This window comes from Vidua macroura, chromosome 7, assembly GCF_024509145.1.
Source record: "Vidua macroura isolate BioBank_ID:100142 chromosome 7, ASM2450914v1, whole genome shotgun sequence".
NCBI classification, from domain to species: domain Eukaryota; kingdom Metazoa; phylum Chordata; class Aves; order Passeriformes; family Viduidae; genus Vidua; species Vidua macroura.
This window is the reverse complement of record NC_071577.1, coordinates 2,256,125-2,283,463: the sequence shown is the minus strand read 5'-3', so window position 1 is coordinate 2,283,463 and position 27,339 is coordinate 2,256,125. Positions and strand designations below refer to the sequence as shown.

General features: G+C 46.2%; 1 protein-coding gene across 1 annotated transcript; it reads right to left on the bottom strand.

The window, feature by feature from the left end:
- Nucleotides 1–254: 254 nt before the first annotated feature.
- Nucleotides 255–27,093, bottom strand: LOC128809663 (NADH dehydrogenase [ubiquinone] 1 alpha subcomplex subunit 10, mitochondrial-like). The gene is made up of 10 exons (XM_053981801.1): nucleotides 26,957–27,093; nucleotides 26,001–26,169; nucleotides 25,378–25,593; nucleotides 25,208–25,294; nucleotides 24,133–24,254; nucleotides 22,582–22,661; nucleotides 19,459–19,513; nucleotides 15,463–15,548; nucleotides 10,172–10,280; nucleotides 255–692 (listed from the first exon to the last, which is right to left on the bottom strand). Exons 1-10 carry the CDS (start codon nucleotides 27,059–27,061, stop codon nucleotides 624–626), a joined length of 1,098 nt encoding a protein of 365 aa, XP_053837776.1. The 5' UTR covers nucleotides 27,062–27,093; the 3' UTR covers nucleotides 255–623.
- Nucleotides 27,094–27,339: the final 246 nt, after the last annotated feature.

Below are 27,339 nucleotides of genomic sequence, written 5' to 3'. Positions count from 1 at the left end.
CTTGTCTTTTATAGCCAACAAACATCTCACTCTATAGTAGAATCAAAGCAAGAAGCTGTAAGTACAACTGCTGGCAATTATTTTGACTGTTTTTTAGAATTTTAAGCAGAGATTTTTGCTGTATTAATTGAGATAACTCATTTCCATCTCTCAAAGAACTTCTTATGCTTTGCTGAGGTCCAGTCAGTGCCTTTCAGAACACGTTGTTGCTTCTAATGAACCTCATAGAACACCACGCACGACAGAACAAGGTATTAACTTTGTGAGAGCCAGGAGGGTACAGGTTTAATTCCTCTTGAATCAGCAGAACAACACTAATCCTGGATAATAATGTGCCACAGTCTCGAGGAAGAGAAAATTCAGCTCTGATGTTCAGCCTGCCCCAGCTCACTTGGCTATCCCACACTGACTATCCAACATCCCTGAGTTCCTCAGGGAAAAACAAACCAGAATGAAGTGGTTTTCCTTCTGGGAGTCTACTCCCTTCTGCTGGGGACGGGAAATGATTTCAGCAGTGTTTCCTTGGTGCTACACAAGTGATGTGCAGCAGGTGCACTGAACGTGGCTCCTCTTCCCTCAGGTCCTGTGGTCCATCCTGGCCAGGGCTCCAGCAGGAACAGATTTCATTTCAGCCAGATCCACTTGTCCCCAACATCAGCGTTGTAGCCTGGCTTGTACTTGTGCCCAGGGAGCTAAAGAAAGCAGAAAGCTCGGTCAGAACTCTGGTCACTCCCCTCAAAGTTCTGAAGTGCCTCGTGAGATCTACAGAACATGAAATACTGTTTCTACATTGTAATGATAAAACTTACAGAAAAACCAGTCTCTCAGAAAAGACTGAGCTGTGCAGCTGAAGGAGGGACTGCAAAAGCCAAAATATAAATACGAAAATGAGGCCAGTGATCTCAGCACCACATTCCACCTGGATTCATCCAGCTCCTCCCAGCCTGAGATGGCTCCCCTAACTGTATCATGGAGAAGAGGAACTGAATCTCATTCCAAAATAGGCACACACATTATTAAATATATGAAATACTTCATGCGTGAGATATTGAGTTAAATACCACGTTAAATTAAACTGTTCAAATGAAATTGCAGCTTTAGCCTTCAAGAGCTGAACTTTTCTTCATTAAAGCAAAAACAGTATCTGCCTGCCTTCATCAGCAAAGTCAGGAACCACTTTTTGATGGAAAAACCCAAAGATTTTTGAAGCCTTTACCCGAATTTCAAGGACCCTGGGACCTAAGCAGCAGCCTGTGAGTCTCAGTGCTGAAGTAGCGCCCTTTGGAAGGTACTGACCACGACCTGGAATGCCAGAGATGGTGAGATCCTGGTTCTAAAAGCAGAACTCATCTCCAGAACATCTATTCCTACCTCCAGGAACCAAAAAGAAAGAACAGAACACCTCTGAGCTCAAATACTGGAAAAAAGCCCATGAGTTTGGTGAGAAAGGCTGAAGCCAGCAAAGATGCTGTAATAAAACTCTTCCTTTAGAAATAAGCTATCTGCTGGCAGCCTCTCCAAATAATTAAGCACAGATCATCTGCTCTGTCTCCAAACAAACACTGGTTTCACACAAGACCCCAGACTTGTCCTGAGGATTTTCCCTTTCCAAAAAAACATGTAAGAGGATCCAGTTGGGGAGAGCTGCCCCTGCAGAGAGAAGCAAGATGCAGTCTTGATAAAGTCTGTAGTCAGGCCACAAAAATGAACCATTTATTAAAAGATGAAGCCTGTTGTTTTGAGGAAGGGGACTTGCGTTTCTATTCACTTGAATGTTAAAAACCAAGACACTTCTTTCCCTAAAAATCAAGCTGACAGAAGACCTGACCTCCTCCACGAGACACTTCCCACCCTACCTTGTCACAAACCAGTTGTGATCAGTTTTTCTGAGGTTTTTCAATTAATGTCTTGTCTAAACATCAGCAGAAACCACACAGTCCTGTTGAGAGGTTCCCCCCACTGAGCAAAGAGGAGATGGGAGATGAACAGAAATGATTACTATCTCTGCCCCACGGATTCCCAGCAGTGAGCCAGGGAGGAACTGTGACCAGCCTGTGACACAAAAACAGCCCTCCCTGGTCCTCTCCAGGCAGCACATAATTGGCCCTTTGATACTTGAAGAGATTCCCAGAGAAGTAGATTATTAAAGCAACAGGAGATCTCTGGGAAAATACAGCAGTTTACAGTTTTGTTTCTGGGTACATCTGCCCTCTTAAAAAAGCTACAATATCAACCCCGACAGAATTCGCGTTCATTGTCCAAAACAAATTCCCTGTGTGCCTTTGGTTAAAGACATGCAAGACATCAAAGCAAGTGTTATAAGTATTCATCCATAACTCCATCATTCACAGTGGGCCTTGGCAAAGGCAGGAGAGTTTGGGGATTTGTTACAGCTAAACTTTCAAAATAATCAGAAAGAAAAGAAAAAAAAAAGGGAAAAAAAGGGAAGAGGGAAGCAGAGTAAACAATTCCCATATTACCTAGGAAGCAGGATGATGGGAATTGATGCTCTGTGCACAAGATGCACAAGTGACACCGGCCACTTTGCCAAACTTTGCTCTTCAAATCCCACATTTTCCAGCTGTGACTGCAGTAAAGGAGCTGCATGGCTGGAACAGGGTAGGATTCTGCAGAGAGGTGTGGTAGGAGCACCAGGGAAGATGTGGGGATGCAGGGCAAGGGGTAAGATGGGCTGGTTCTGGTTAGGCTGATGTTCCAAAGTGCACCCAGCTGAAATTCCCAGGCTGCTCTTGGCCAGCACAAGGCCAGGGATGGAAATCAGGGACCAGCCCTGAGGCTGCTGGGTTTGTCTAGGCTGGGCAGCCCAGCTGTAAGAGATGATGGAAAGGAGACAGGAGAAAGCTCTATGGGACTTGCCAGCAGCTGAGACAACAGAGAGGGACTGAATATTCACTTTCTCTTGCAGTACAAGTTCCCTGGAAGTGTCCCAGGCCAGGCTGGAGCACCACGGGGTGGTGATGGAAAGTGTCCCTGCCCATGGCAGCGGGGCTGAGATGAGATTTAAAGTCCCTTCCAACCCAACCCATTCCACAATTTTATGATCACAGAGATTCCACCAGGCAGCCCCAAGAGCTCCCCCACATTCCTGCAACTCCTGCCAGGTCACCAAGGAACAAATTTTTCCACTCCATGGAAACTGAGTGAGAATGAAGCCTTGCCCTGCTGCATTACGCTCCACAGAGCCCAAAAGTTGGCAGTGAGGATTATTTCCAGAGGGATGGGATAAAATCCATCACACATAGCACAAAACTCCTGAAATGAGCTGAACCCAAAGGCAGAGCCAGCTCAAAGGCATCAAACTGCTCAACTTTAAAAGAGCATTAGGAAAAGAGATGAAAACAAGACCGTCTCATCAGTTAAATTAAGAACCTGCCACAGAAGTGCCTGTCAAAACTATAAACATGATGAAAAGCCCTATAAAGTAGCAGAGGCTGTGGAAGAGCAACAAGCAGCTCCAGCCAGCTGCTTGCTCCAGATCATTCCACACCAGGCACGTGCAGCTAGAGCTCTGGAGAGCTCCAACCACCTGGAAAGGTTGTTGAGGAGGAGCCTGCCTTGTTTTCCAGCCTTTGGGGAACAAACAGAATTGCCATTACTGCCTTCTATTCCTGCTCTACTCTGTGCTGATGGCTGGGCTCCACAGCTCCAAGAGCTCTATAAACAGCCTGCTCAGAGCAGCACTGATCAAAGAGCACTTAAAAGCAGAGTCATTGCTCTGGGAGCTCAGGCTCATTCATCAATACCCCGAGGCTGTTTAGAACAGCCCAGTAATAGCCCCTTCCACCACTGCTGGGAGCAGATGACTGCTTCCTACAGGAGAAATCCTTGCTTCCAAAGGGTTGTCAGTGTTGTAGGCACACAGCTAAAAGCTGAGAGAATCTAGGAACATGGAGCTGCAGATATTGGCTGGATTCTGGGAGGGTTTGGTTCCTGATCGCTCCATATGATTCCTCCTCTGGTTCCTCTCTACAGCTACACCAAAGGAGGATGTAGCCAGGCGGGGTCAAGTCTCTCCTCCCAAGCGACAAGAGGAAACAGCCTCAAAATGCATCAGGGGACATTGAAATCGGGTATTAGGGAAAAAATTCTTCATGGAAAGGGTTGTCACCCTTGGCAAAGGCTGCCCAGGAGTCCCCATCCCTAGAGGGATTTAAAAGCCATGTGGATGTGGCACCTAGGGACATGGGCTGGTGGTGGCCTTGGCACTGCTGGGTTTAAGTTGGACTCAATGATCTTCTCCAGCACCACTGATCTTGTGCTCCAGAGCACTTAAAGCAAGGAAGGGGAACAATTTGCCCTCCACACGCACATCTGAGGTGCGCGTGGCTTGGTTCCCAAAGGCCTGGCACAGACAGATGTTTGTTACAGCCTTACTCCTGCCATCCCTTACTCAAATAAAGCCCTCAATGCTGTTAACATCCATCGCAGCCCAAAAAACAAGAGCACCCAGAAGTTTTGCTGAACTGAGGCTAAAATAATTCCAGTTTGCTGGAACTGTTCAATGACTGCTGTCCTGCCCTTCATTCATTCACTGAAAAAACAAGACAAAAATCCTTTGGAAAGAGAAGTGCCCATAAGAGGATCAGTTATCCACTAGAGAGTGCAGGGAAAAGCCAAGGAACTAATCCAAGCCACACAGCACAGTTAAACACCTCAAACTGACTCTACTTCACAGTGTAAGATCCATGGAGATGCTACCCCTCTATTAAATTCGATTCCAATTAATTTTAATTTAACAGAGATCTACCCTGGGGATCACATCCCTCCACAGGTACGGGATTAAGAGGGGTTTGGGAAAGGGGGATGTGCTCCCACACAAAAAAGCGTTTCCTTTCACAGGGACAGACTATCAAGATGAAAATGGATTACTTTAATGCCAGTGAGATTTGACTGTCTTTTTGATTCACAGAGGCACCCCGTGCCTGGGACAGCAGGGACCATCACCTAAAATAAAACAGACACAACCACCAAACCCAAGATTTGAGACAGTTACAAGGTCTGTCAGGCTCCTTCCCTACTGTTTCTGGGATAGATATCCCTGCCAACTGTCCATGATACTTTTCAGGGTGAGCAGGGTGGAAAAGCTGCCTGTTCCTTAAGAGGGGATGCTCTCACACTCTCCCCATATGGACAGGATTAGTGAGAGCAGAGGAGAAGTGGGAAGGTGGGAAGAGGAGCAAATCCAGGTATCCTTGAGCAACAGCTCTGTCATTCCCAGGTTTTTGTTATTCCTCAGGTTCTTTTGGTCTTACTGATACCTAGCTAGGCAACATCTTGTTACTTTAGAAAGGGCTAAAAATACTTCTGCAGAGATAAAACAGAAAAAAAAAAAAAACCTTAAATGAAGCCTCTTCTAATTTATTGTGTGTCTGTTTTCATTCCTTCCTGGATTCAAGAGCAGATAGGGCTGGGCATTACAGCTGTCAAATACCTCCTTTAAAACAGAGTTAGGAAAGGAGATCTTGATCCTAAAAAGAATGAAAGCTTCATCTAGCCAAGAAAAAAATGGCAGGAGAGAGAAAACAGAAGGTTCTGTCAAAGGCAGCAGCTATGGCAACAATCGCAAACATGGAGAAGGAAAGACATCCTAAGCTCCTTGCTCTTGCAAAGGCAAGAGTTGATCCTGTTGTTGATCCAGACTCTGGCTTTCTGAAAGCTCAAGTATTCCTTTTGTAGCTCTTTCAGGAGATTTTTATGTGAAGGGGTCCCTGCACTCTCAGCAGAGCTAAGGGCCCTGCTAACCTTCTGCTTGCCAGCAGCCACCTTCAGCCCCACAGCTGCCAAAGAGGGGCCAGAGCAGCTCTTGGGCCCCTCAGACCTGCAGAGCCTTCCCTTAACACCCTCTCTTTGGGGCTGGCTGTGATTTCCCATTGCAAACACAAGCTCTTCCAGCACTCTCAGTGTTGGGTGGTGGGACAGAGCTGACCCATGCTGCAGGCTCACCTTCCACCACTCAAAGCTACTGTCCTGCAACCACCTCCAACCTGGAGGCATGGCAGACATTGGAGGATCTTCCCTCCTAAGGCTGCATCCTTATGGAAAAGAGTGATGAAAAGCCTGGGAAAAGAGTCTGGGATTCCCCACCCTCCATCCTCTTCCCTCTTCTCTGCTTGCTGCTAGCCAGGACTGCAGGGCCCTGCCAGCCACACATTCCCAAGCCCTGGGGCAGGAGGGAGGAGGATGAGGAGCAGGGCACAAAGATGAAGTTAGGCAAGGCAGCCGAGCTGTGCAGTTGCTGTGGAAGGAGCTGAATTGCACCTCACAGCAGTAGCCAGGACTTTGATCTGCTCAAGCTTTCCTTGCTTCATGCTCAGCATCCCTATATTCCAAAAGCAGTCTTCCACCAAGGAAAACAGGGAGGGAAATAAAATGAGAGCCTTGTCTCACCTTTCCATGGCACAGGACAAGGAGGAAACACCTCACACTGCCAGAGGGCAGGGTTAGATGGGATACTGGGAAGAACTCCTCCTCTATGAGGGTGCTGAGGCCCTGGCACAGGGTGCCCAGAGCAGCTGTGGCTGCCCTGGATCCCTGGAAGTGTCCAAGGCCAGGTTGGACAGGGCTTGGAGCAACCTGGGACACTGGAAGGTGTCCCTGCCCATGGCAGGGGGTTGGGAATGAGATGAGTTTTAAGGTCCCTTTCAACTCAAAGCATTCTGTGATTCTTTGCTTCTCCAAATTCCAGCAAACAGCTGCACTTTTATGTACACAGAAAAGCACACGCACGTCAAAGACGCCGTTTTTCCCCACTCCAGGAGATGCAGCAGGAGCATGAAGTACATCAGCACAGTATTTAAGTACACTGATTCCATTAAACAGAGCCATTTGTTTTCATCTTCGCTGCAAACACATCTGCCTAAGTGCTCCAGCTCTCCAGCTTCACAGGGCGCACACGGAGTTTGGAGCATTATCCCTGGGGATTGTGTGCACTTGGAAGAAAGGCAGAGAGATACAGCAGTTGTTAAGGGAAAAAAAAGGGTAGTCAAGCCTTTACTAGTCTGACAGTTCCTAAAATAATGTTGCTTCCCTGAAGAACGAACGTGCTTATCTCTGATCTACAGAACCTGACTGAAAGGTTGCTTTTCCCTTGCCAGAAGAGCATCCTTAGAAGTTCCTGAATGCCTGAGCAGACCTGCTGGACCCTGCCAGAGGACTTCATGGTATAAGAAGGCTGCAGAAAGCCACCTCCTCACACATGACAAGACCCCTTACATAATTTAGAGGATATACATTAAAAAAAAAAGTGAGTTTCGAGTATTCAGCACTGTATGTGGCCATCTCATTATTTCATGGAAAAGCACACGCACTAAAATCTTGAACTCTGAAGAGTGTTCCTTCCTCCTCCTTCTTGGTTGCTTCTAATGAATATTTTGAACAAAACCCAGCTTCTACCTGGAATTTGTAACTCCCTGAAAACCACCATTGTTAGGCAGCATGAATTGTGTGCATGGAGCTCTGAAAAGCACAGCAGTTTGCTGCCTATTGGAGAGCTCAAGGATTTATGAGTAGTTACAGAGGGAAAAAATCCCCTATGCAAATCATTGTATTTATGTGGTAAACATCATTACACCAACTTTAAAAGCACACATTTCCCACAAGGCAAAGTTAAACTTCTGTAATTATCTCATAATTAAGCCTTTACTTACAAGTCAGCCTAAACTTTTACTTACAAGTGAACCTAAACCCTTTATCTTTAAATGCCAAAGTGGCAGCACAGCTGTGACCATCCCTGCACAGCCACGGGCAAGGCAGGGGCTGTGATTCCCTCTTTACAGACCCAACAACCTCCCAGCCCAAATCTGGGTGTCTGGAAGCTCATCTGCTCTCTGTGCCTGTGCTGACTGGCTTCTTGCTGGATCACCTCTGCACAGGAGCCTTGCCTGAGAAAAGAATTCAGCCCTTCATTTGCTAAATAAAGTTGTAAGGTAAAAAAAAAAAACCCAGATCTTCAAAGTTGCAGCACAAAGAATGCAATTCTCAGAACATAAAACAGCAGGTGGGGCTGGCTTTGTGTTTCCCCTTCCAGTAGCTGATGGAAAACAGGAAAACTCAGCATCTTTTGCATTGTGCACCATCCCTGTACAGCCCCCACACTACTGAAGGATTACAAGTATGCAAGCATTTAGAAGAGAGAAAATTAGTATTAATGTAGCCTAATTTTAACAGAATACTTCCTGAAACAAGCAACTCCTCCTGATTCCAAAGGACATTATCACTTTCCACAGCACTTTCCTGAATCAGGGCCTACAAACAAGGCTGCAGAAGGGAGATTATATTTTGGCAATGGTTTGTTTTGTTCAGCTTCAGCTGTCAACTAACTGGCATGGAGCAGAGCAATCCGAGAGCACAGCTTTCCTTCCCAGGTAACCATATTCCCTCTCCTAAGCATCCCTTTGCTACATCTGCAAGGCAAGTCACAAATTTCTCCTGGCAGCCAGTCACTGGATGAGCCAGGACATTCTCCGTTTCCTGCCAGCACAAAGAGGCACGTGCTGCTGTACAGCCAGAGGAAAAAAGGCTTTCAGAAGTCTCACCCCAGGCTCTCAGCACACAGCACTGAGGTCACATCTAGCTGTGTGTCAGGCAGCCTCAGTAATTCCCAGCTCTACTGCAAAGGGACATCTCAGCCCCAGAAAAGCCCTCTCATCTTGGGGAAGAAAGGCACAGGCAGTGCAGATGGATGCTGTGTGCTAGAGACGAGTCATGCAGCAGATCCTCCTCAAGTCTGTGCTGCACAACACAGGCAGCTCTTGGAGGGAAGGGCTCCAAAAATCCTGAGCCCAAGCTTGAAGTTTTGTATTTAAGAATGTGACAGCAAGGAAGAGGAAATTCTGAGAGCAATTTCTCAGCTGGACCAGGGAGTTTTCAAATCCATTAGACAACCTCAGATGCTTTCTGCTGCTTTAACCTTTAGCCCCTTTTACAAGCTGGAAAGGTCACATCTCAAATGAGGCAGAACAGTGTGAATCCAGGAGCCTCTCCACTACACAGCCAGCCGAGGAGGAACAAATTATTGGAATATTCTGTCTATTCCAGAAGAAAACACTGGTAGATCAGTTTCCAAACAAGTCCATAAATCTGTAGCTTACATTTTAATCTCAGTAAAAGACTCTATACTACCAGGAAAAGAAAAATGATAGGCTTTGGATTATGCAAATCGTGGCTTCTAACCATTTATATTGTATATTCCTCCCTTTTTCTTCAGGATTGCCTGGAAAATCATAAGATGCAGTGGCAGAGAAGATTTCAGCCCAACTGGAAAACAGAGGCTCACCTGTAACTTTGGCCACTCACTATTAATTATCAGCTCCACAACTTCTCCAAGGAGCTTTTCCAATACCTGGGCCTTAGGCAAGCCCCGTGTGGGGTGAGGACACCATGCCAGGGAACCACTGAGCAGCACAAGGGCAGAGCTCCAGGGGGATTGGAAGCTGCTGTCTCCAGAAGCAGCAAGGCAGGAGCTAATTAAAACCCTGTGTGGGAGCCTGCATGAGGTGTATGAGAGCACTGGGCACAACAGGCTTTGGATGTGTGCCCACGTGCAGAAACACTCTATTTAAAGCAGCAGCATTTTGGGGAAGCGAGGCAGCATTCAATTCCTCCTCTAAAAAAACCCTCCCTCCCTCAGCATTCGATAAGGAGTGGCCATGGGTTTCCAGTGTTCTTGCCTGACTTAAGGGCCTCTTAGATTTCAGAGGTCACAGACCCATCAGGGCACAAGAAACAGAAACAAATAAAACCCATTTATCCTTTAGTCCACATCTAAAGACAAAAAGAAAAAAAAAAATCAGATTATGAAAAAAAAACATTTGCTTCCTTATTCCTCTTGGGGGGAAGATAGACTTCAAAAAAGGTGGGGATTCAGGCAGAATGCACAAGTTCCCAGTAGCAATGGGCAAGGTATCCCCAGCAGTGAGGAGCCTCCAGCCATGTCCCCATGCCATGTCCCCAGCAGTGAGGAGCCCCCCGGCCATGTCCCCAGCAGCGAGGGGCTCCCTGGCCGTGTCCCCTGGCCGTGTCCCCAGCAGTGAGGAGCCCCCTGGCCGTGTCCTCAGATGTGTCCTCGATGGTGAGGAGCCCCCTGGCCGTGTCCCCAGCAGTGAGGAGCCCCCTGGCCATGTCCCCTGGCCGTGTCCCCAGCAGCACTCACCTCCCGGTACTCATAATAGATCTTGTCGTACTCAGAGCCGCCAATGGTGATCTCGGGGACGAAGCGCGGGATGGACACGGAATCCAGCACTCCAGCCTTGTCCTGCACGCTGAAGGGAAAAGGAGCACTCGGTTCACACCCTGCCCCAGCAACAGCCAAGTATTGTACCCAGGGAAGCTGTGGCTGCCCCATCACTGGAAATATTCTGAGCCCAGCTAGATGGAGCTGGGATGGAGCAACCTGATCCAGTGGAAGGTGTCCCTGCCCATGGCAGGGGGTGAACTGCCAGGGCTTTAAGGACCCTGCCAACCCAAACCATTCTAGGACTCATTATCATCATTCTATGATTAAAGAACTACTTTTCTGTTAAATACAGCTTCCAAAGACTTGAGCTATTTTCCAAACACTTATCCTTCTCTTTACAAATCTATGATGTATTGCCCCTCATCCTTGCCTCCACTTTGTTCCTGCTCCAGTTTTCTGCTTCTCCATTTCCCCTCCCAGGTTCATCCTCCTTGGAGATGGCTCCATCATTCCTGGGACCCTTCTCCATGAATCCCCTCTGGCTTTTTTGCTTTCTATAAAAGCAGTGTAAAAACCAGTGGTTTTACTGAATGCCACACACTACCTTGCCAAATTCCCATCCTAAATGGACCAGTACTGAGACAGTGAGAGGGTCTGGAAGGAGGCAGAACCTCCAGCACCCTGCCTTGGAATACCTGGAGGAAGCTGCAGCAGCTCTGGTGATGGATCTCGGGATCCACCACTCTGCACAACACCAGCACTTCAGATATCCCAAATTTAAAATGCCTGAGAAACTGCTAGAAAGCCTCCTGCTGCCTGTGGTTATCCACAGGCTGCCAGTGCCACCTGCACGTGGCTGGCAAAAACACATCCCTTTCCAGGCAGCACTGACCAAACCCTAAATCCAGCACCAGAAACTCTGCAAATTGGGTTGTTTTCAGTGAATTGCATTTCTCAGCAAATACTGACGTGCACATCAAGCACATGCCCTGAGCAAAGCAAAGTTCATCATCTTCAAGCAATTATTTTTACCCCCAAATCATAAATTTTGGGACCTTTCCTCCCAGCAGTGAAGAGCTCCAAAAAGTGAACCAGTAACATACCCTGATATTCACTCTTTAAATTATCCCACTACAGACAGATTTGTAAGGAAATATAATAATCCAGTCGAAGTTCAGATGGAAGGAGGTGAGGATAAATGCTCTTTTCCAAGATGAGGATCAACAGCAAAGATGCTTCCTATAAACTACAACAATGTTTAACTTCAACAACATTAAAGGTGCATTTCACGTGCTGGAAGGCACAAAAGGGAGTCCGGGCAGATATAAAGCATAACATCACACATGGAAATAAGGTTTTGTGGTCACCCATGCTGCAGTGAATCCACTCCTTTCCGAATCTCGGCCAAGTGGCCATTTGGAAAGGACAATTCCCAGGCACAATTCATTTATTTAAGGGCCAAATGACAAACTTGCTGCTTCTAAAAGCTATTTGCACAAGAAAATAATGAAAGCTACTGATGGCTTCTCCATGTTCTCTGCACCTTCAGAAATAATTTGGAATACTAAGCAAAAGCACACCCATTGCCACAACAATGTCTAACCACAAACCCACAGCCACTTGCCAGGACTAATTCCTTGCTCAGCAGGAAGCATTTACAGACCTCTTTTATCTTTCTTTCGTTTTCTTTCTCTCCCCCAGCAGAAAACTGTCACTGTTTATTCTTTTCTGACCCTTTACCAGACTTTCCTGAAGGAGCTCTCAGCATGCAGCACCTTGCTAAAGGTGCAAGGTGGGGTAAGGGAAGGAAACAGGTTAGAAAAAAACAAATTAATGAAGCAACCCAACAAAAACCACCTGAGTTTGCATAGTCTGGGCTGGGATTTCTCAACACCTGATGTTGGCATACTCACAAAACCTCAAGTGACAAGAGAGACCTAAAAGCCAACGCCACAAAACCATTCCAGATAAGTTCTATGTTGATAAAGGAAATTAATATCCTTCCTTCTGCCAAAGGGACTCCAGTTCCCTCATTTAGCCAGGCAGAACAGGTACGGCATGGCCAAGGTGAGGCACAGCCAACTCCCTTGGTGAGCAAACACTCAACATCAGCATCAAGAACAAAAAAAAAAAATTCCAAAAAAAAGCAGGTCTGCAAGAAAAGGGAAGAAGGTGCAACAACAGCTCTTCAAACCTAGAAAAGCCACTGCAAAGAAGAAATCACAAAAGAAGTGTTTCAACTGCAGCAAAAAGACGGGGTGGACAGGGCTTGGAGCAACCTGGGATAGTGGAAGGTGTCCCTGCCCACGGCAAGGGGAGGGATGAAATGGGCTTTTAAGGTCCCTTTCAACCCAAACCATTCTGGGATTCTATTATTTTATGATGAAGAGAGAACCAAGGTGCTAAAGAAAATAGCTTCTAGTGCCAGAAGTTTTACAGTTAATAGTTCATGAGATTTTTGGAGTCTCCATGACAGAAGTTTCAAAGCCAGGTCCAACCCATCTCTTGCCAGCCCTTCTAGTCCTGCTGTTTGCAATCAGACATTTAAACAGGGACACTTCTTCCCCTTGCTAGGCAAAGCTACACTGGGAAGCAGAGCTGCAGGGTCTCTGTCCCTCTCTGCCAGGTTCTGAAGGAGCTGCAGGGACAGATCAGATTTAGTTGTGCAGTTGTCTGATGCAACAAGCACAGCAAGTTCCCCGAGCTGATAAATAACACAGGCAAGGCTACACAGCCTGCAGCTCCTCCTCGCAAATGCAATTTATTTTGCAATACATGTAGACAGACAAATGGCACTAGGAAGGGCCCAGATAAAAACATGCCTGAAACAGTGCAGTGGCAGCAGAGGAGCTCCCTAAGACATTTAAAAAGCCAGAACGGTTTCTGTTGGAGAGGAAGGGAAGATGTGAAGAACATCCTCTGGAAAACACCTCCAGCTTCCAAGCCACAAATGCAGCATTTTTTAATCTTTTACCAAGACCCCACAACCAAGCTGTCAGGGCAAGGGAGAGCACTTAAGGGCAGGCAGGGAGAGAAAAGAGATCATTATGCAACTGACTGCCCATGGGTTGGGCTCAGCGGTTTGATGAGCTGCATTAATCACTCAGAGGCCCTGCTGGGGTTTCCATGCATTAGATCCTATCCATGTGCAATAAAAAGTTCTCCTCGGTCCTGCTCACCCATCCCGGTCCCCCAGACACAGTGGTACAAGCTGAGGGTGGAAGAAAACAGCAGGGCTGACAGCCCCAAGAGCTGGGAGGTCAACAAAGGAAGCAACTGCAGATGGAAAACCCAACAGGGCAGAACTTCGATTAGATGTGAGGGGAAATTTCCTCACTGGAAGGGTGGTCAGGCATTGGAACAGGCAGTGCTGGAATCACTGTCCTTGGAAGCATTCCAGAGCCACGTGGATGAGGCACTTGGGGACATGGGCTCTCGGTGGGCTCGGCAGTGCTGGGAGAATGGTGAACTCCATGATCTCAGAGGGCTTTTCCAACCTAAACGATCCTAAATAGCTGCTGGAGCCTGCCAGGAACAGCCAGGAGAGGGCAGCAGGTGCCTGCACACGAGGCAGGCACTGGGAACCTGTGCCAGGAAAGCAGGAAAACCACTTTCCAAAGGAAAAATTCCCATAGGCACGGGACACCTGCACAACTGTGGGGACCACAGGCTCTTTGCTACTCGGGCATTGGAAAAAGGGAGAAAAGCATCAGCTTTAGGCTTCATGGACTCACACCTGAGCTGGGCATTGAATCCAGCATGCAATTCCAACACGGCCAACCTGCAGCAGGCTCCCTGCCTTTCTGGAGTTACCATGGGGAAAAATCATGTCCAAACACACACTTTTACAAAGAGTCTCTTCCCATGCTGCCCGAGACATTGCCCAGGATTCCCTCACTCTGCTGAGCAAAACATGAGCTCAAGGCTGGCGCAGGATGTGTTGTCACCCCTTTATCGATGCTCTGACAACCCAGCACAAAAAAAAAAAAAAATCAAAAGCAAACCCCAGGAGCTGGGCTCAATGCAGGTCCCTTCCACACAGGATATTTTATGATTCTGTGGTTTAAATAAGCAGCTTATTGCATTCTAGGATCTTCAAACAACCCCGTGTTTTTGCCAAAAGAAAAATTTCTTATTACCTACGGTGACAAGAGCCTCGTGCAGTAGACTCACCCCCCTCCAAGGTTCAATGAAAACTTCAGTCCTTAAAGCAATTTGTTCCCTTCTAAAACTGTGAAATAGAATTTTCATACAGTATCTTCACACACTTCTGTAATTGTAAGGTTTCCTTCAACTCCCTCCTACTCATCACAATTAATAATCCTTTCCTAATACTGCATTAGTAGTGTGGAGCTATAGGAAAACAAGCAACTTATTTCCTCTTTCAAAGGAAGTCTGACTGTGATCATTTTTTAGGGCCTAAGTCACCAGATTTTATCATCCAATCACTACACAAAGAAACCTCATCTTTGACACAGAAAATGCACCCAAATCATGACTTGATCCTCTCAGACACCACCCAGCACTGCTCTTCTGCAATTTATCTTCACTCCTTGATAGAAAAACCATACAATTAGGAGCATTATCTCTATCTTTAGGAGGTATTTAAAGTAACAGCACAGAAAAGTAAAATGCAAGAAATGTCACAATTCTGCAAAAAAAGTTTAACTTGCTTCTCCAATGCCTGTCACAAAGACAAACTTAGGGACACATACTCAATTTAAAAATCTGTGTTTCTATTAACCTGTGAGATAATGAAATAATGAAATAATGAAAATAATATAAGTCTTACGTTTTGTTTTAGAAATGTAACTATACTGAAATTTCCAGCTGCACGTTCAATATGAAGATGAAGTTGCAGCAAAATGGGGAGCCTGTCTCACTTCTGGTATTAACAGCCTTACAAGTGCAGCTATATTCTTTATATACATCTTTGTATTTTATATAAAGAAACTGACAAATTAAACATGATGCATTTGCAAAGAATTATTAAAATCAAATTAAATTCTATTCCAACAAGTTATTTTCCAGTGTCTGAGTCTGATCTCTTCCAACTGGGCAGACAAGGATCTTCGATAAAAACCACTCTTAAACTTGTCTGGAGCCTCTTGTCTCAACAATCAGCAGCAAAAATGCTACACCACGTTCCAGTGCCAAGCATCAATATCACAAAATATAACCCCACCTTCAAAAACTCATGGCTTTGACCATTTTCCCTGGGATTTAATGCCAAGAATTGCTCAGTGGCTGGATGATATCACACTTACTAAAGTCTCAAGTGATGGAAAGAAACATCATCTTGCTCCACCCATGGCCCCTTGTCAAACTTCAGGTACTCAATGTCTTCAATTACCTGGAATCAGAAAAGAAAGCTCTCTAAGGGTGGTTTGATCCAAAACTCAATGAAAGAATCAAAACAGTTCATTAAACAAATGAGAGAGGCTTCACTGCTAAAGCTGTAGTAATAAGATAAATGTCTAGAGATAACATGATCATCTCCCAGGTCTACTTCTGGAGGCTGTGGCCCTGCCAGGAGTACTGGGCACACACGTGGGGGATCTCCTAACATCCCGTGCTTTCAGCTTTGGACGGCAGGGAATAAACTGGCCGAGAGGTGCCTTGTTGCCAAATTCTTACCAGATCCAAGACATTCTTCTTTAACCTGCCACTGGGGCTGAAAAGCCAAGAAGATACAACCTCACCCCTGAGGAAGAAGGAGGAGGAAATGGAGATAAGTCTAAATTTAACTCCTTTGTGTTACAAAAATAAGGTTTGGTCAGTTTTATTCCCAGAGAGGCTCAGTAACACATCCTCAGAGATAGGCAGGGGAGCAGGTGTGGCATCTGCCTCAGTGCTGTGTGCTTCACAGCACAGAAACAAAGGCACATTTCAGGCTGGAAAACTCAGGCCTACAGGAGCTGCAGCGATGAGTCCAAGGGCTCAGGATTTCACCATCCACCACAACCCACCCATGCATGAAAGGAAAGGTAACTCACAGCTCAGAACCCTTCAAATAAGCAATGCCACCTCAGCAATCCATTCCTTCACCATCCCCAAACTTATCAATCCCTGGTTTGAGCTTCACTTACAGCCTGGATCCACCAGAAAACAGATCTTTGCTGCTCCAGGAGGTAATTGCTTATCACACCTGGCTGCCTGGAGCTGAGAGAAACCTGCCCTGGTGTCAGGAAAATGCACTTCAGGTGCCTGATGAGATGGAGACAGCACCTAGGAGCAACCTGGGAAGGAGCAGATTGTTACAGCTCCAAACATCCCTTTCCAGAGACCTTTTCCATAGGGAAAGGATAAAGCTGAGGTCATGACCAAATTCCTGATGGCACACTGTCACCCCATTGACAGGTGAGCCCATGTCAGCGATGAAGTGACAGGATGAGAAAAGAAAAATCCTTGTGTTCTTTAAATACACTGTAATTATTCCCTGCAAACACTAAATCCCAGATATTACCACTTAAAAAATTATAACCAAGTGCTATTACAAAGTAGCCTTAACTATAAAGATCCACTCCTACCAGAATTGGTAAGAAATAATGATTTGGACATGACTGAATAAACACTTTTGAGGCACAAACTGCTGCAACATAACTCCAAGATAAGAGGAAGAGAGGTGTAAGTTAAGTTAGTTCAAACAGCCATTATTTCTTTGACTTATTTAACTGACAAGCTGAACACAAGCAATTCCTTCTCCACTCCACAGCAAAGCTTTGGAAACTCTCTGAACCTGGTAACAGCACTAATCACAGAGTTGCTACAATGGGCTCAAAATGTGCTACAGGGGGAAAGGAATCTGCATTCAAATTAGTTTTGCTCACTGCTATCATCACATGAGAAGGTCTCTCTCCCAGCAGCTCCTTAACAATGGCATCAGTTTCACAACCAGGACAGAAGAACTTCTTAATTTATACGGAATGCCCTGGCACCCCCCAGGAATTAAGAGCAAATATCCAAGGCTTTAAAAGAAATTAAACATAGAGCTAACTTTGTATTCCCAGTTTCACCCTCAAGCTAAACAAGTGTGAAACATCCTAATGAAGCTCATTTCAGCACTCATTACTCCTTCAGCCACTAGAAGCAAAGTGAATTACAACAGGAAACCCCAACTGACCTTTTTAGGACACTTTAAAAATCGTTTCTAAGCTGTGTATGTGTGCTCTGAACAACCCAAAAGTTATTAAACTGTAAGGCCATAAAAATTCAGCTCCCAAATCCCTAAGCAAACAGATTGGAGTGGGCTAATGAACACTGCTGTCTGTCAAGAGGATACACCTGTGTAAATACACACCTTACAAGCCAAAGCTCTCCTGCCAATCCTTATTTCCAAATTTCTTCTGTGTCATCCCAGAGGGAAACTGAATCTGAACAGAAAAGGGGGAAAAAACAACCAAATTCTTTCAAGTATCAGTATCTACCAGCAATACCCATTGTCACTGACAATGACAACATCATGGGCTGGATAATCTTACAGGGTCTTTTCCAACCTTAACCATTCTGTGGCATTATACTTTAACTTCCAAATAATAATTCTTCCCCTAGTCCAGATTTGTCCAAGCAAATCAAAGACTGCACTGGTGCATCTGATGACCCTATTTAGAGCAATGACAAGATTGCTGAGCTCAGGAGAGTCCCTCCTTGAACACTAAGAGCTTCAGACTGACTTTAAACCCTGATTTAAAGGATTAAAATCAAATCTCTAATAATGGGGTTTCCTACAAAAAAATCTAGGGACCAAACAACCTGCTTTATTCTGACCACTTGGAGATGTGTCCAGAGAGAAGGAAACGGGAAAAAAATCAGGCATTTAACCCCCATCCCAACTTTCCTTTAATTCACCAAGAACCCATCTTGAAACACCACAGCTCTCAACTCCTATCCTTGCTTCTATATCGCTATCCAGAAAAATATATTATTTATATAACTTATTACAATTAAAATACATTAATATTTATTAAAATATATCAAGAAACAATATTAAAATATATCATGAAATAATAATTTATTAATATTAATATATTAATATTAATATATATTATATATTAATATATAAATTAAATATAATTTATTTTATATATTAATAAAATATATATTGTTATATTAATATTGTCAATACTATTAATAAATTGATAAATTAATCATATTAATAATCTATTTTGAATATCATTAATATGTTAATATTATTAATACATATTTTATATATTATTTTATTTTGATATGTTAAAAGATATTAATATTATTAATATATTCATATATTATTATAATAATATATTCATTAATAAAATATAATAATATTAACAATATAGTCATATTATTCTCTATATTCACATCACAACCTCAGCTTTTTTGTTCATTTCAGCCTGATTTTTTGTGCATTTTTGTATTTATTATCTGCTGTCACACTGAAGCCACCAGCCATTTTTTAGGGGTATAAACCCACACCATCCCACAGGTCTACTGGTTATTAATGATAACCTTTATTATCAAGTGCAGGAGCACCCAAAAATCCATCCACAACAGCAGAGGACCCAGAATGTGGCACACAACCCTGTTCTTATAAAGGCAACCCAAAGGCCTAGAGACAAACAGCAGTGCACCTGTGGGGGCAAATGGAGTCTTAATTTTAGGACCAGGGAAGTCCTTATCAATCTTTTCTGCTTCACACAGTCATATAACCAGAACGTTGAAGGACACCTCAGGCAAAAATGTAATTTTAGTCTGATTAGGGCAGTGAAATATTAAAATACACGCTCTGAGTATGCTAATAAGCTTAATCAGGTACAGGCTACCACACATATGTATACATTACTCAACTCTCTGCCAAGATCACACTGCACATAACATAGGAGGAGAGGGGGTTTGGGCTGTGTATAAGTAGGGTAAAAATTTCATCTCATCAGGATGAAGACCCAAAAAGCCCTTGGAGACAGCCCATGGGTAATTCTCCTCTCCTTCCTCCCAAGTGGGGATGATTCCTTGCCAAGCTTCCACGTAGGATTATTATTATCATCCAGTTAACATCATATTACTGTTATTAACAGACATCTATCCCTAGAACCAAAATGGGCCCAAAACCTGGTCAGAGTCTCAAAAACCTTGGTGCTCTTTCCCTCAGGGAACAGCAGCTAGACAGGACAGTTAACAATGGTGAAGCAAAAGGCTTCTCTTACCCTGCTAATAACCCTCCTTGAGGGGGAAAGTTCACTGAACTAAGGGAAATCTATTAAACTTACTCCCAGAAAAGCAAAACTTACCTTCTCCACATCCTCAGCTGCAGTTGCTGTGTACTGCAGAACTTCACTGCTCTCACTGCAAAGAACACAGAAATTGAATTCCCCTGATAAAACTGCTGTACCCATCCTCCCCTGCTGCTCCAAAAGGGACAGAAATGAAGTTAAAAGGCATAAACACCAAACCAGAATCATTGCCATTTTTTAGACTGCTCCTAGAATTCCTGTTGCACCTGTCAGCTGCTTCTTTGCTGGTGGAAAGTTGCTTTTAAAGGGCAAATGGCCTGGATATCTACGTAACTTCAGCTGGAAAAATTTTTTTTAAACCACACATGTGATTTTATTTTCATTTACTTCGTGTGGATACTTGCCCCTATTACAACTGCCCAATCTACTTGAAAATAAGTGAAATTTTCAGTCTAACCCAAAACTGTGGTAGATTTTCCTTTTTTCCAAGTGCATGACTAGCTGTGAGTCATTTCAAGAGAAGAATGCATTCATTTGTCACTATTTACTCAGGCTGAGCTAGCTGAATGAGTACAAGTGTAGGCAGCATGATCTGTAAGTGCAAAAACTTTCTTAAAAGGTAATGTTTCCTGGTTAGAAGATTGCTTTTTTTCATCAGCCAGCAGCCTTCAGAGAAAAGGCACTTGCAGAGCAGAGCCACAACAGGAGCTCCTACACGAACCTTTCAAACCACACATGTTCAGCCACATTCAGCAATAGCTGTTTCCAGCTGGAGAAGCTGGAAGGTCCTGGAATAGATGCCCAATGTGGACGTTATACCAAACATCACACAACAAAGTTTAGGAGTGTGGAGAAAAATTGGTAGAATCCCAGAATGGTTTGGGTGGGACAGGACCTTAAAGCTCACCCTGTTCCATATCTCCTGCCATGGGCAGGGACACCTTCCACTACACCAGGTTGCTCCAGGTGCTGTAGGACCTGGCCTTGGACACTTGCAGGCATGGGGCAGGCACCTGGAATGAGAGATTCTCCTCAATATCAGCCCAAGGGAGAGGTCAGCCTTCAGCAGAGCCTGACACCAGCAACTGCATTAAGGACACCGATCAAATCACTTCATCCCATCTCTTGATTTGACTCTGCAGATTATCAGGGCTTCATTAAGAGAAAGCAGCTGCTCAGTGACTCTGCAGATTATCAGAGCTTTCCTTAAGAAAAAACAGCTGCTCAGTGGAAGCAGTGCTGGATATGAAAGAGAACATTACCAATCTTAAGGCTCTGCTCCAGGAAAAGAGAAAAATCAAACAGAACCCAAACACTGTTCCAAATCACCAGGCAGTACCTGCCACAGCACCCAGCTCACAAATCTCACTACCAATAAAAACATTAAAGACATTTGTAACAAGTCAACTAGAAAGAAAGCATCAGTTTTAAGGCAAAAATCCACTATAAACCACTTCAGGCAGCATCAGGCCGCTCCAGTGAAACAGCACAAGGTAACAGGAGTTTTGCCCAGTAACAAACTGCTTTTCAAGGAACAAGCAAACAAACGCCAACGTGGAAAGCAGGCAGGAGTTTGCTCAGCAGTCTATAGCAACTCTTGTTAGCCTGTTTGGACCAGATTTTGGGCATTACCAGGAGTCAGGGAATCAAACTAGGCAGACTAAGAGGTAACAGGTAGCATGAACACAGCCCTCTGCGCCACTGCCAGCAAACAAACAGCTCAGGCAGCTGTGGCTTCTGCATTTACCCCAGATCGGAGCCACCCTGAGGCGCACAGAGCTGGATTCACACACTCCCAGCTCCCCCACAGCCAGGGGACAGAGACACAGATCAGTGTGACAGGCTGCTGGGAGCCCATCTGCTGCCAGGATGCCGAGCAGAGGGGGTTTGCCCAACAGGGGCACTGACCATGTATGCACAGAGGGCAAGGAGGTGAAATCACAGCAGGATTTAGGATTTAGCCTCACTGAGCACCACAAGATGCACCTGGGGCTTGATCTGCTCCAGAGAACAAGCAGCAGTTTTCTCCCCACCAGTGACTGCAGCACTTTGCTCTCAGGGAGATGACATTCCCAAGGCTTCCCATTCCCTTCCAAGAGCCACGTGCTGGCTGTGGGGACACACGGGGAGGCCGCTGACCACACGTGACACCAACAACCCCTGCCTGCACGAGTGACAAGCTCAATATCGAGTTACCCGCTTCAGGAGCTGGCAGAGCCACCACACTGATCCACCTTGGGAGATGCAGCAAGCCCCAGGGGGACACAGGCAGGCTACAAAACACCTGGGAATCTACTCTGATTTCTATCCTGCACGCACCAGAACTTACACAGTTAATTCATCTGATACCCTTTGAGAGTTTCCCTTCCAGAATTATGAGGGACCATAATTCTGCTCTCAGATTTTTAGGACAATTTTAATTTTCCTAGAGCTCTTTTATAAGAGCTGGGAGAGCTGGCAAGCTCTGTTTCATCCGAGGTTTACAGGGCACACGTTTTTGCTTCCCAGCTAGAGGAAGCCAGGGGAGCCCAGCAAGAGACAGGACACAGGGAATGGCTTCCAACTGCCAGAGGGCAGGGTTAGAGGGGATATTGGGAAGGAACCAGGGAGGAACCATTGAGGCCCTGGCACAGGGTGCCCAGAGCAGCTGTGGCTGCCCCTGGATCCCTGGAAGTGTCCAGGGAAGAGGCCAGGTCCTAGAGGGCTTGGAGCAACCTGGGATAGTGGAAGGTGTCCCTGCCCATGGCAGGGGGTGGTACTGGATGAGCTTTAAGGTCCCTCCAACCCAAACCATTCTGGGATTCTGGGACAACTGAAAGCACTTCTTGAGGAGAGAAAAGCCCTAAAGCCTTCCAAAAAGGCCTGTGAAAAGCTTGTATTGCATCACTCTCTCCTCAGGTCGTGCAAACACACACAGCCATAGCTGTGGCATTCAGCACACCATTCCTGAGCCCCTTTTCATCTTGCAACACTGGCATCGGGCTTCTGGGATGGCAGAAGTAACTACACTCACACAGTTCTTATGCTGTGAGTGCAGCACCCCTTCACGAGGGCACAATACTGTACCCTGCAGCACAAGGAGGATTTTTTCACATGATTTGTTGATATTGGCAGAGATTTTAAGGTTTGCGCACGTTTTTGCTCAAAGATCTAAGAAGTAAAACATTTTGCTTTGCTAACCTGATCTCTGGTAGGAAGGTCTTCTTGTAAGCATCCTCAATGCTCTGGAGATAGGAAGGAGACACCTTTTTCTCATATGGCTACAAACAAATAAACAGAAAAAGCTGTGGAATTAGCTTACTTTCTTTTGCCACCAGCACAGACTCCAAGGTCTGCTCCACCACCTGCCAAGGGCTCACTCTGGGATAAACAGTCAAACATCCAAGTGAACCACATGCACACGAGTGAAAGTTTCAAAGAATTAAGAGTTTTATTTGGAGTGTTTGGAATTCCTTACATGCCGTAAAATATCTAGAGCAGCCCCCAGCTATCCAAGGACCGACTGATCCTTGCTAACTACACGTTCCAGGGAGCTGTAATAGCCAGCCAGAAAACAGGAGAAGACTGTCCGAGTCCACCTTTTCTATAGGGAGGCCAAATTTGCACCTATTTCCACAGTTTCAGACAAGTGCATGGGCAAACACCCACTCCAAACTCCTGAGAAATTTCATGGATATCATCCCTGCTGTTAACCAGTTTGCTTTCCACACAGTGTACTTTCAATGCCACATTTACAAAACACCAGGAATTTCTCTCATCTACCATGTGTTCCCCAAATAAATCCTACAGAGCTCAGCACTGCCACAGCCCAGCACCCAAAAAGTCACAAGCTACATCAGCAGTTTCTGTTCAAAGAAATGCCACTGATTTTCATGCTCGGAAGGGCCAAGAACTCACAGGTTCCCCCAGTACATGAAGAACTTCTTAACTGAGAACTTTTTTCTAATAAATCAAAGCCTTCTTTTAATCTATCAGGTCTCCCAGAGTTAAACTGCATTTCCCATAGCCTTTCAACAAGGCAAGACAAACATCCTTGAATCCTCGTAACACATCTGCAAACAGTTACAAGTACACATCTAAGTATCAAAGAAAGAGGGGAAATAAACCCCAAATTACAAACCTTACTTACATTAGTCATTCCCCAAAAGCACCCTACAGCTTTCCTGAGCCAAGACTAGCTCAGTAATGCAGTCATCCAGCAGTGATTTGCTGGAATCCAGGGAGTTAAGTGAACCTGCTGATCCCAGGTGACTCACACATGAACCCCAGCACAGGACTGAGGCAGCAGTCAACTGGGAAGCAGGAGCCAGGGACCCCAGCTGGCCTCCTGGCACTCAGGAATAAGAAATATATCATCTCTAAGTGCATTGCAAGCAGCACATCACCTGCCCACAGCTCCTGAAGTGGCAGCTACAAAAATTCACCTGCTCTTAAAACAATTTCTCATTCCACAAATGACAGCATATTGATGCAGTCACACAAAAAGTTGATTTTTGCTTTTTTTTTTTGCCTTTTTAAAGCAAGCATACAAGAATACCCACAGAGTCACCACCACCACACAGATCTCACACCTCAGAGGACAAGCAGCTCCTCAGAAGCAGCATTCAGCAGCAAACCCCACAGGACTCCACATAAGGTGTGATTACAACAGACATTAGCAGGCAGCAATTGTGAGAGACAAGTAATAATAAAGATAAGAAAGAACTAGGCAATAATTAGAGATCAAATTACCTTGCCTTTCTCTTGAATCCTCTTCTGCACTTCTGGGACAGGCACATCTACATAAATGACCAAGTGAGGTGGCAGCAACTCAGAAATGCTGATCTCCTTGACCTCTTTGTAGTGATCAAGGCCTGTGTAAAACACAAACAAATCACATTCCCCACCTCTGTATTTGGAGTCTCTTCTTCTGGGCTCACAGAGCAAGTTCAGGGTATGCCTCTCCTCTAACAGAATTCAGGAAGTTTACAGAAAAACTTCCTCCAGAAAACTTCCATGCACTGAGATCTAAGAATCTAAATCCAGTTGTAGCAAAGAGGGACTTTATTCCTGGCTCGGGTTTACAGGAATCTCAGCTTTTCCTCCACCATTTAGAGACAATAAGCAGCAGTAGCTGTAATCAAGATTTTTGTTCCCTAAGGATTCCAGTACAATCCAAACTGGGATTTTGTATTAAACTGTGGATTGCTGGGCTTTGCTGCCTCAGCAATGCAGACACAGGTCATCATTATCACCTCTCAAAGCCATCCAGTAACTTACAGCAGGTGGCAAAAAACAAATATATACACCTCTTAAATCCAACAGCAAAACCAGGAGGCAGTCAAGAAAACAGTTATGTCCACCTCAGGAGCAGCCAAAAGAACAGATTTGCTAAGAACATGCAGCAACAGCTCAGGAGCTCAGCACCCATAACCCCAAACCAAATCACTCAGGTTGGCAGGAACATCCCCAAATCACCCGGTTCAAGCACTCTGCTGAGAACTCCACCCACAGCGTTCCAAGTATCTCCAGGGGGGAGATCCCAGGTGATTTGCTCCAGGGTTTGACTCTCTTCACAGCGAAAAAGGGTTTTTCCTTACAAATGAAACGCTTTGCATTTCAATCCCTGCCCTTTATCTTTTGTCTCCTCGCTGCCACTGAAACCAGACTAGCTCCACCCAGCAACGTACAACACATGAACACTGAACCTTTAAAGGAATCCCTCCTTCCAAGCAGGAATGTTTTGTTTCTTTTTTAAAGTAAAGTTAACTACCAGACTCCTGAGAGATTATGGCCAAACAGCTTCCTTTTGCTGGCAGGAACTCACATCTCTTGTGGACATATCCCTGCTTTAACATGGCATCCAGGAACACGAAGTCACTGTAGGGAGAGCGCTCCAGCACCACGCCTTGACCTGCAAGGGAGAGCAGGCTCCAGGTTGGAACAAAAGGAGCTGCAAGGTCCCTTCCAGCCCAAACCATTCCATGATTCCCCAACCTGTGCTGAGCAGGTGCTCCAAGGCGTCGGCGTACTGCAGGACTCGGCTCCCGAAGATCCAGGACTGCAGGCGGTACGAGTGCCCGTCGGGAGACTCGGGGTCCATGTAGAACTTCTCCAGGCTACAGAAGCCATTGAACTTCTCAGGCAGCAGCTTGCCCTCCCCCGAGATCCTGTCCTGGTAGTGGATGTCTGCCTCGGGGAAGTACTTCATCCCTGAGAAAGAGAAGAAACCCACAGCAGAAATAAGCTGTGCTCATGTGCAGCAAACACCTCTTCAGCTACTGAGCACACAGCTGCTCCTTCAACAGCTCCCCTGCCCATCACAGCAGAGGGCAACGAACCCCAACTCCGAGCTCTGCCACGGCCCAGGGAGAGCTGAGCTGTTCCAAGCACATCCACGTGGAAAAGCCAAGCTCCCGGGGAGCACACAGACTCCATTAGAACTGCAGCTTCACTCACAACAAATCCCCATCCCAAACCTCACCAACATCACCCACAGAGCCTCCCCACTCCCTCCAGCATTTCCCAGTCAGGAACTGCTGCTCTGATGAACTTCCTCTGCACAAGAACCACGACTAAACTCTGTCAGCTCTCGGGGAAACAGACAGAGTGAGACATACCCAGTTTGTCTGCTATTTGCTGGGCCAGCTGGCCCTTCCCAGAAGACAGATTCCCCTCTACTGTAAAGACTTTGCTGTGCTCTGTGAACTTCTTGCTGGTCCTTTCTCCCAACATATAGGCCAGCCACCCATACTGCAGGCTCTGCTCAGGGCTGGCATGGATTCTTGCCTGGAGAAAAACACATGGAAATCAGCAGCTTTGGAGGGATTTTTCAGCTCAAGCACTGTTTCTTCAGACACACACACAGGACACACTCTTATGCATCTAATACAAGTTTTCACTCAGTAACCTTAGCACCGTCATTTCAGCTTAGCAACTGCAGCAGTGGTTAGGCAGGAAAGCTGTTCATCAAATTAAAGGCTGAGAAGACAGAAAAAAACATGGAACAATTTTCAGTCTGAAGGCCAGACACACAACACACCCAGAGTTCCCAAGAGAGACCACACATTAGACTTTTGCTCGTACTTTCTGTGGTTCTGGGCACATAATAACACTAAACCCACTCGCAGGAGAGTTACAGCTTCATTTCAATACAGCTTTCAATGCACCATTTCTGAGCGGTGGCAAGAGGGACCCACCTGGGCTATGGGGCTGAAGGCAGGGCCTTTCTGACCCCGCTCAGAGCCTCCCCCAGGCCCCGATAAACATCGTACAAACCTCATTCTGAGCACTGCAGTGCCCTCCCTCACACAGGGGCGGTCATTTCTATCGAACACTCCTTTCCTCGCAGCACTACTGCCCACAGCCGCAACCGAAGGTCACTGCACTCTCCTGCACTTGCTCCAGTCTGCCTCGCATTTCGCCGCCTCTCCCAGCTCCCTGCCGGCAATGTCCCTTCCCAAGGAACAGCCCGGCCCCGGGGAGAGGCATCTCCGGCCCCCAGCTGTCTCTGCTCACCCCCTCCCCCAGCAGGACGGAGCTCCGGACACAGCCCTGCCCAGCCACCTCCACTCACCTCCCCCGGCAGGGCGGAGCCCAGCGCGGCGCTGCCCGGCCCGGAGCTCCCCCGCCGACCCCGGGCGGCCGCGGCCCGGCCGAGCCGGGACACCCACAAGGACATGGCGGCGCCGGGCGGAGAGCGGCGGCGCGCGGTGATGACGTCAGGCGGGAGAGGCACTGCGCCCCGGGGAGGAAGGCGCTATGAGGCCACGCCCCCGGACACGCCACTCGCCAGAGGCCACGCCCACGGTCCGTGTGGGCTCTGGCGGGAGCGGGGACAGGGGACAGCGGGGACAGCGACAGGCGGCACCGGGAACGGCCGGGATAGGGAACGGCCCGGGTTAGGGACTAGGGGGGACAGGGGACAATGGGGACAGCGACAGGCGGCACCGGGAACGG

Coding starts and splice junctions, on each gene's coding strand:
- LOC128809663 (XM_053981801.1), bottom strand. CDS start 27,061: ATGTCCTTGTGGGTGTCCCGGCTCGGCCGGGCCGCGGCCGCCCGGGGT. Junction 25,295..25,377: donor GGAGCACCTGCTCAGCACAG/GTTGGGGAATCA, acceptor TCTCCCTTGCAG/GTCAAGGCGTGGTGCTGGAG. Junction 19,514..22,581: donor ACCTTCCTACCAGAGATCAG/GTTAGCAAAGCA, acceptor TGTTCTTTGCAG/TGAGAGCAGTGAAGTTCTGC.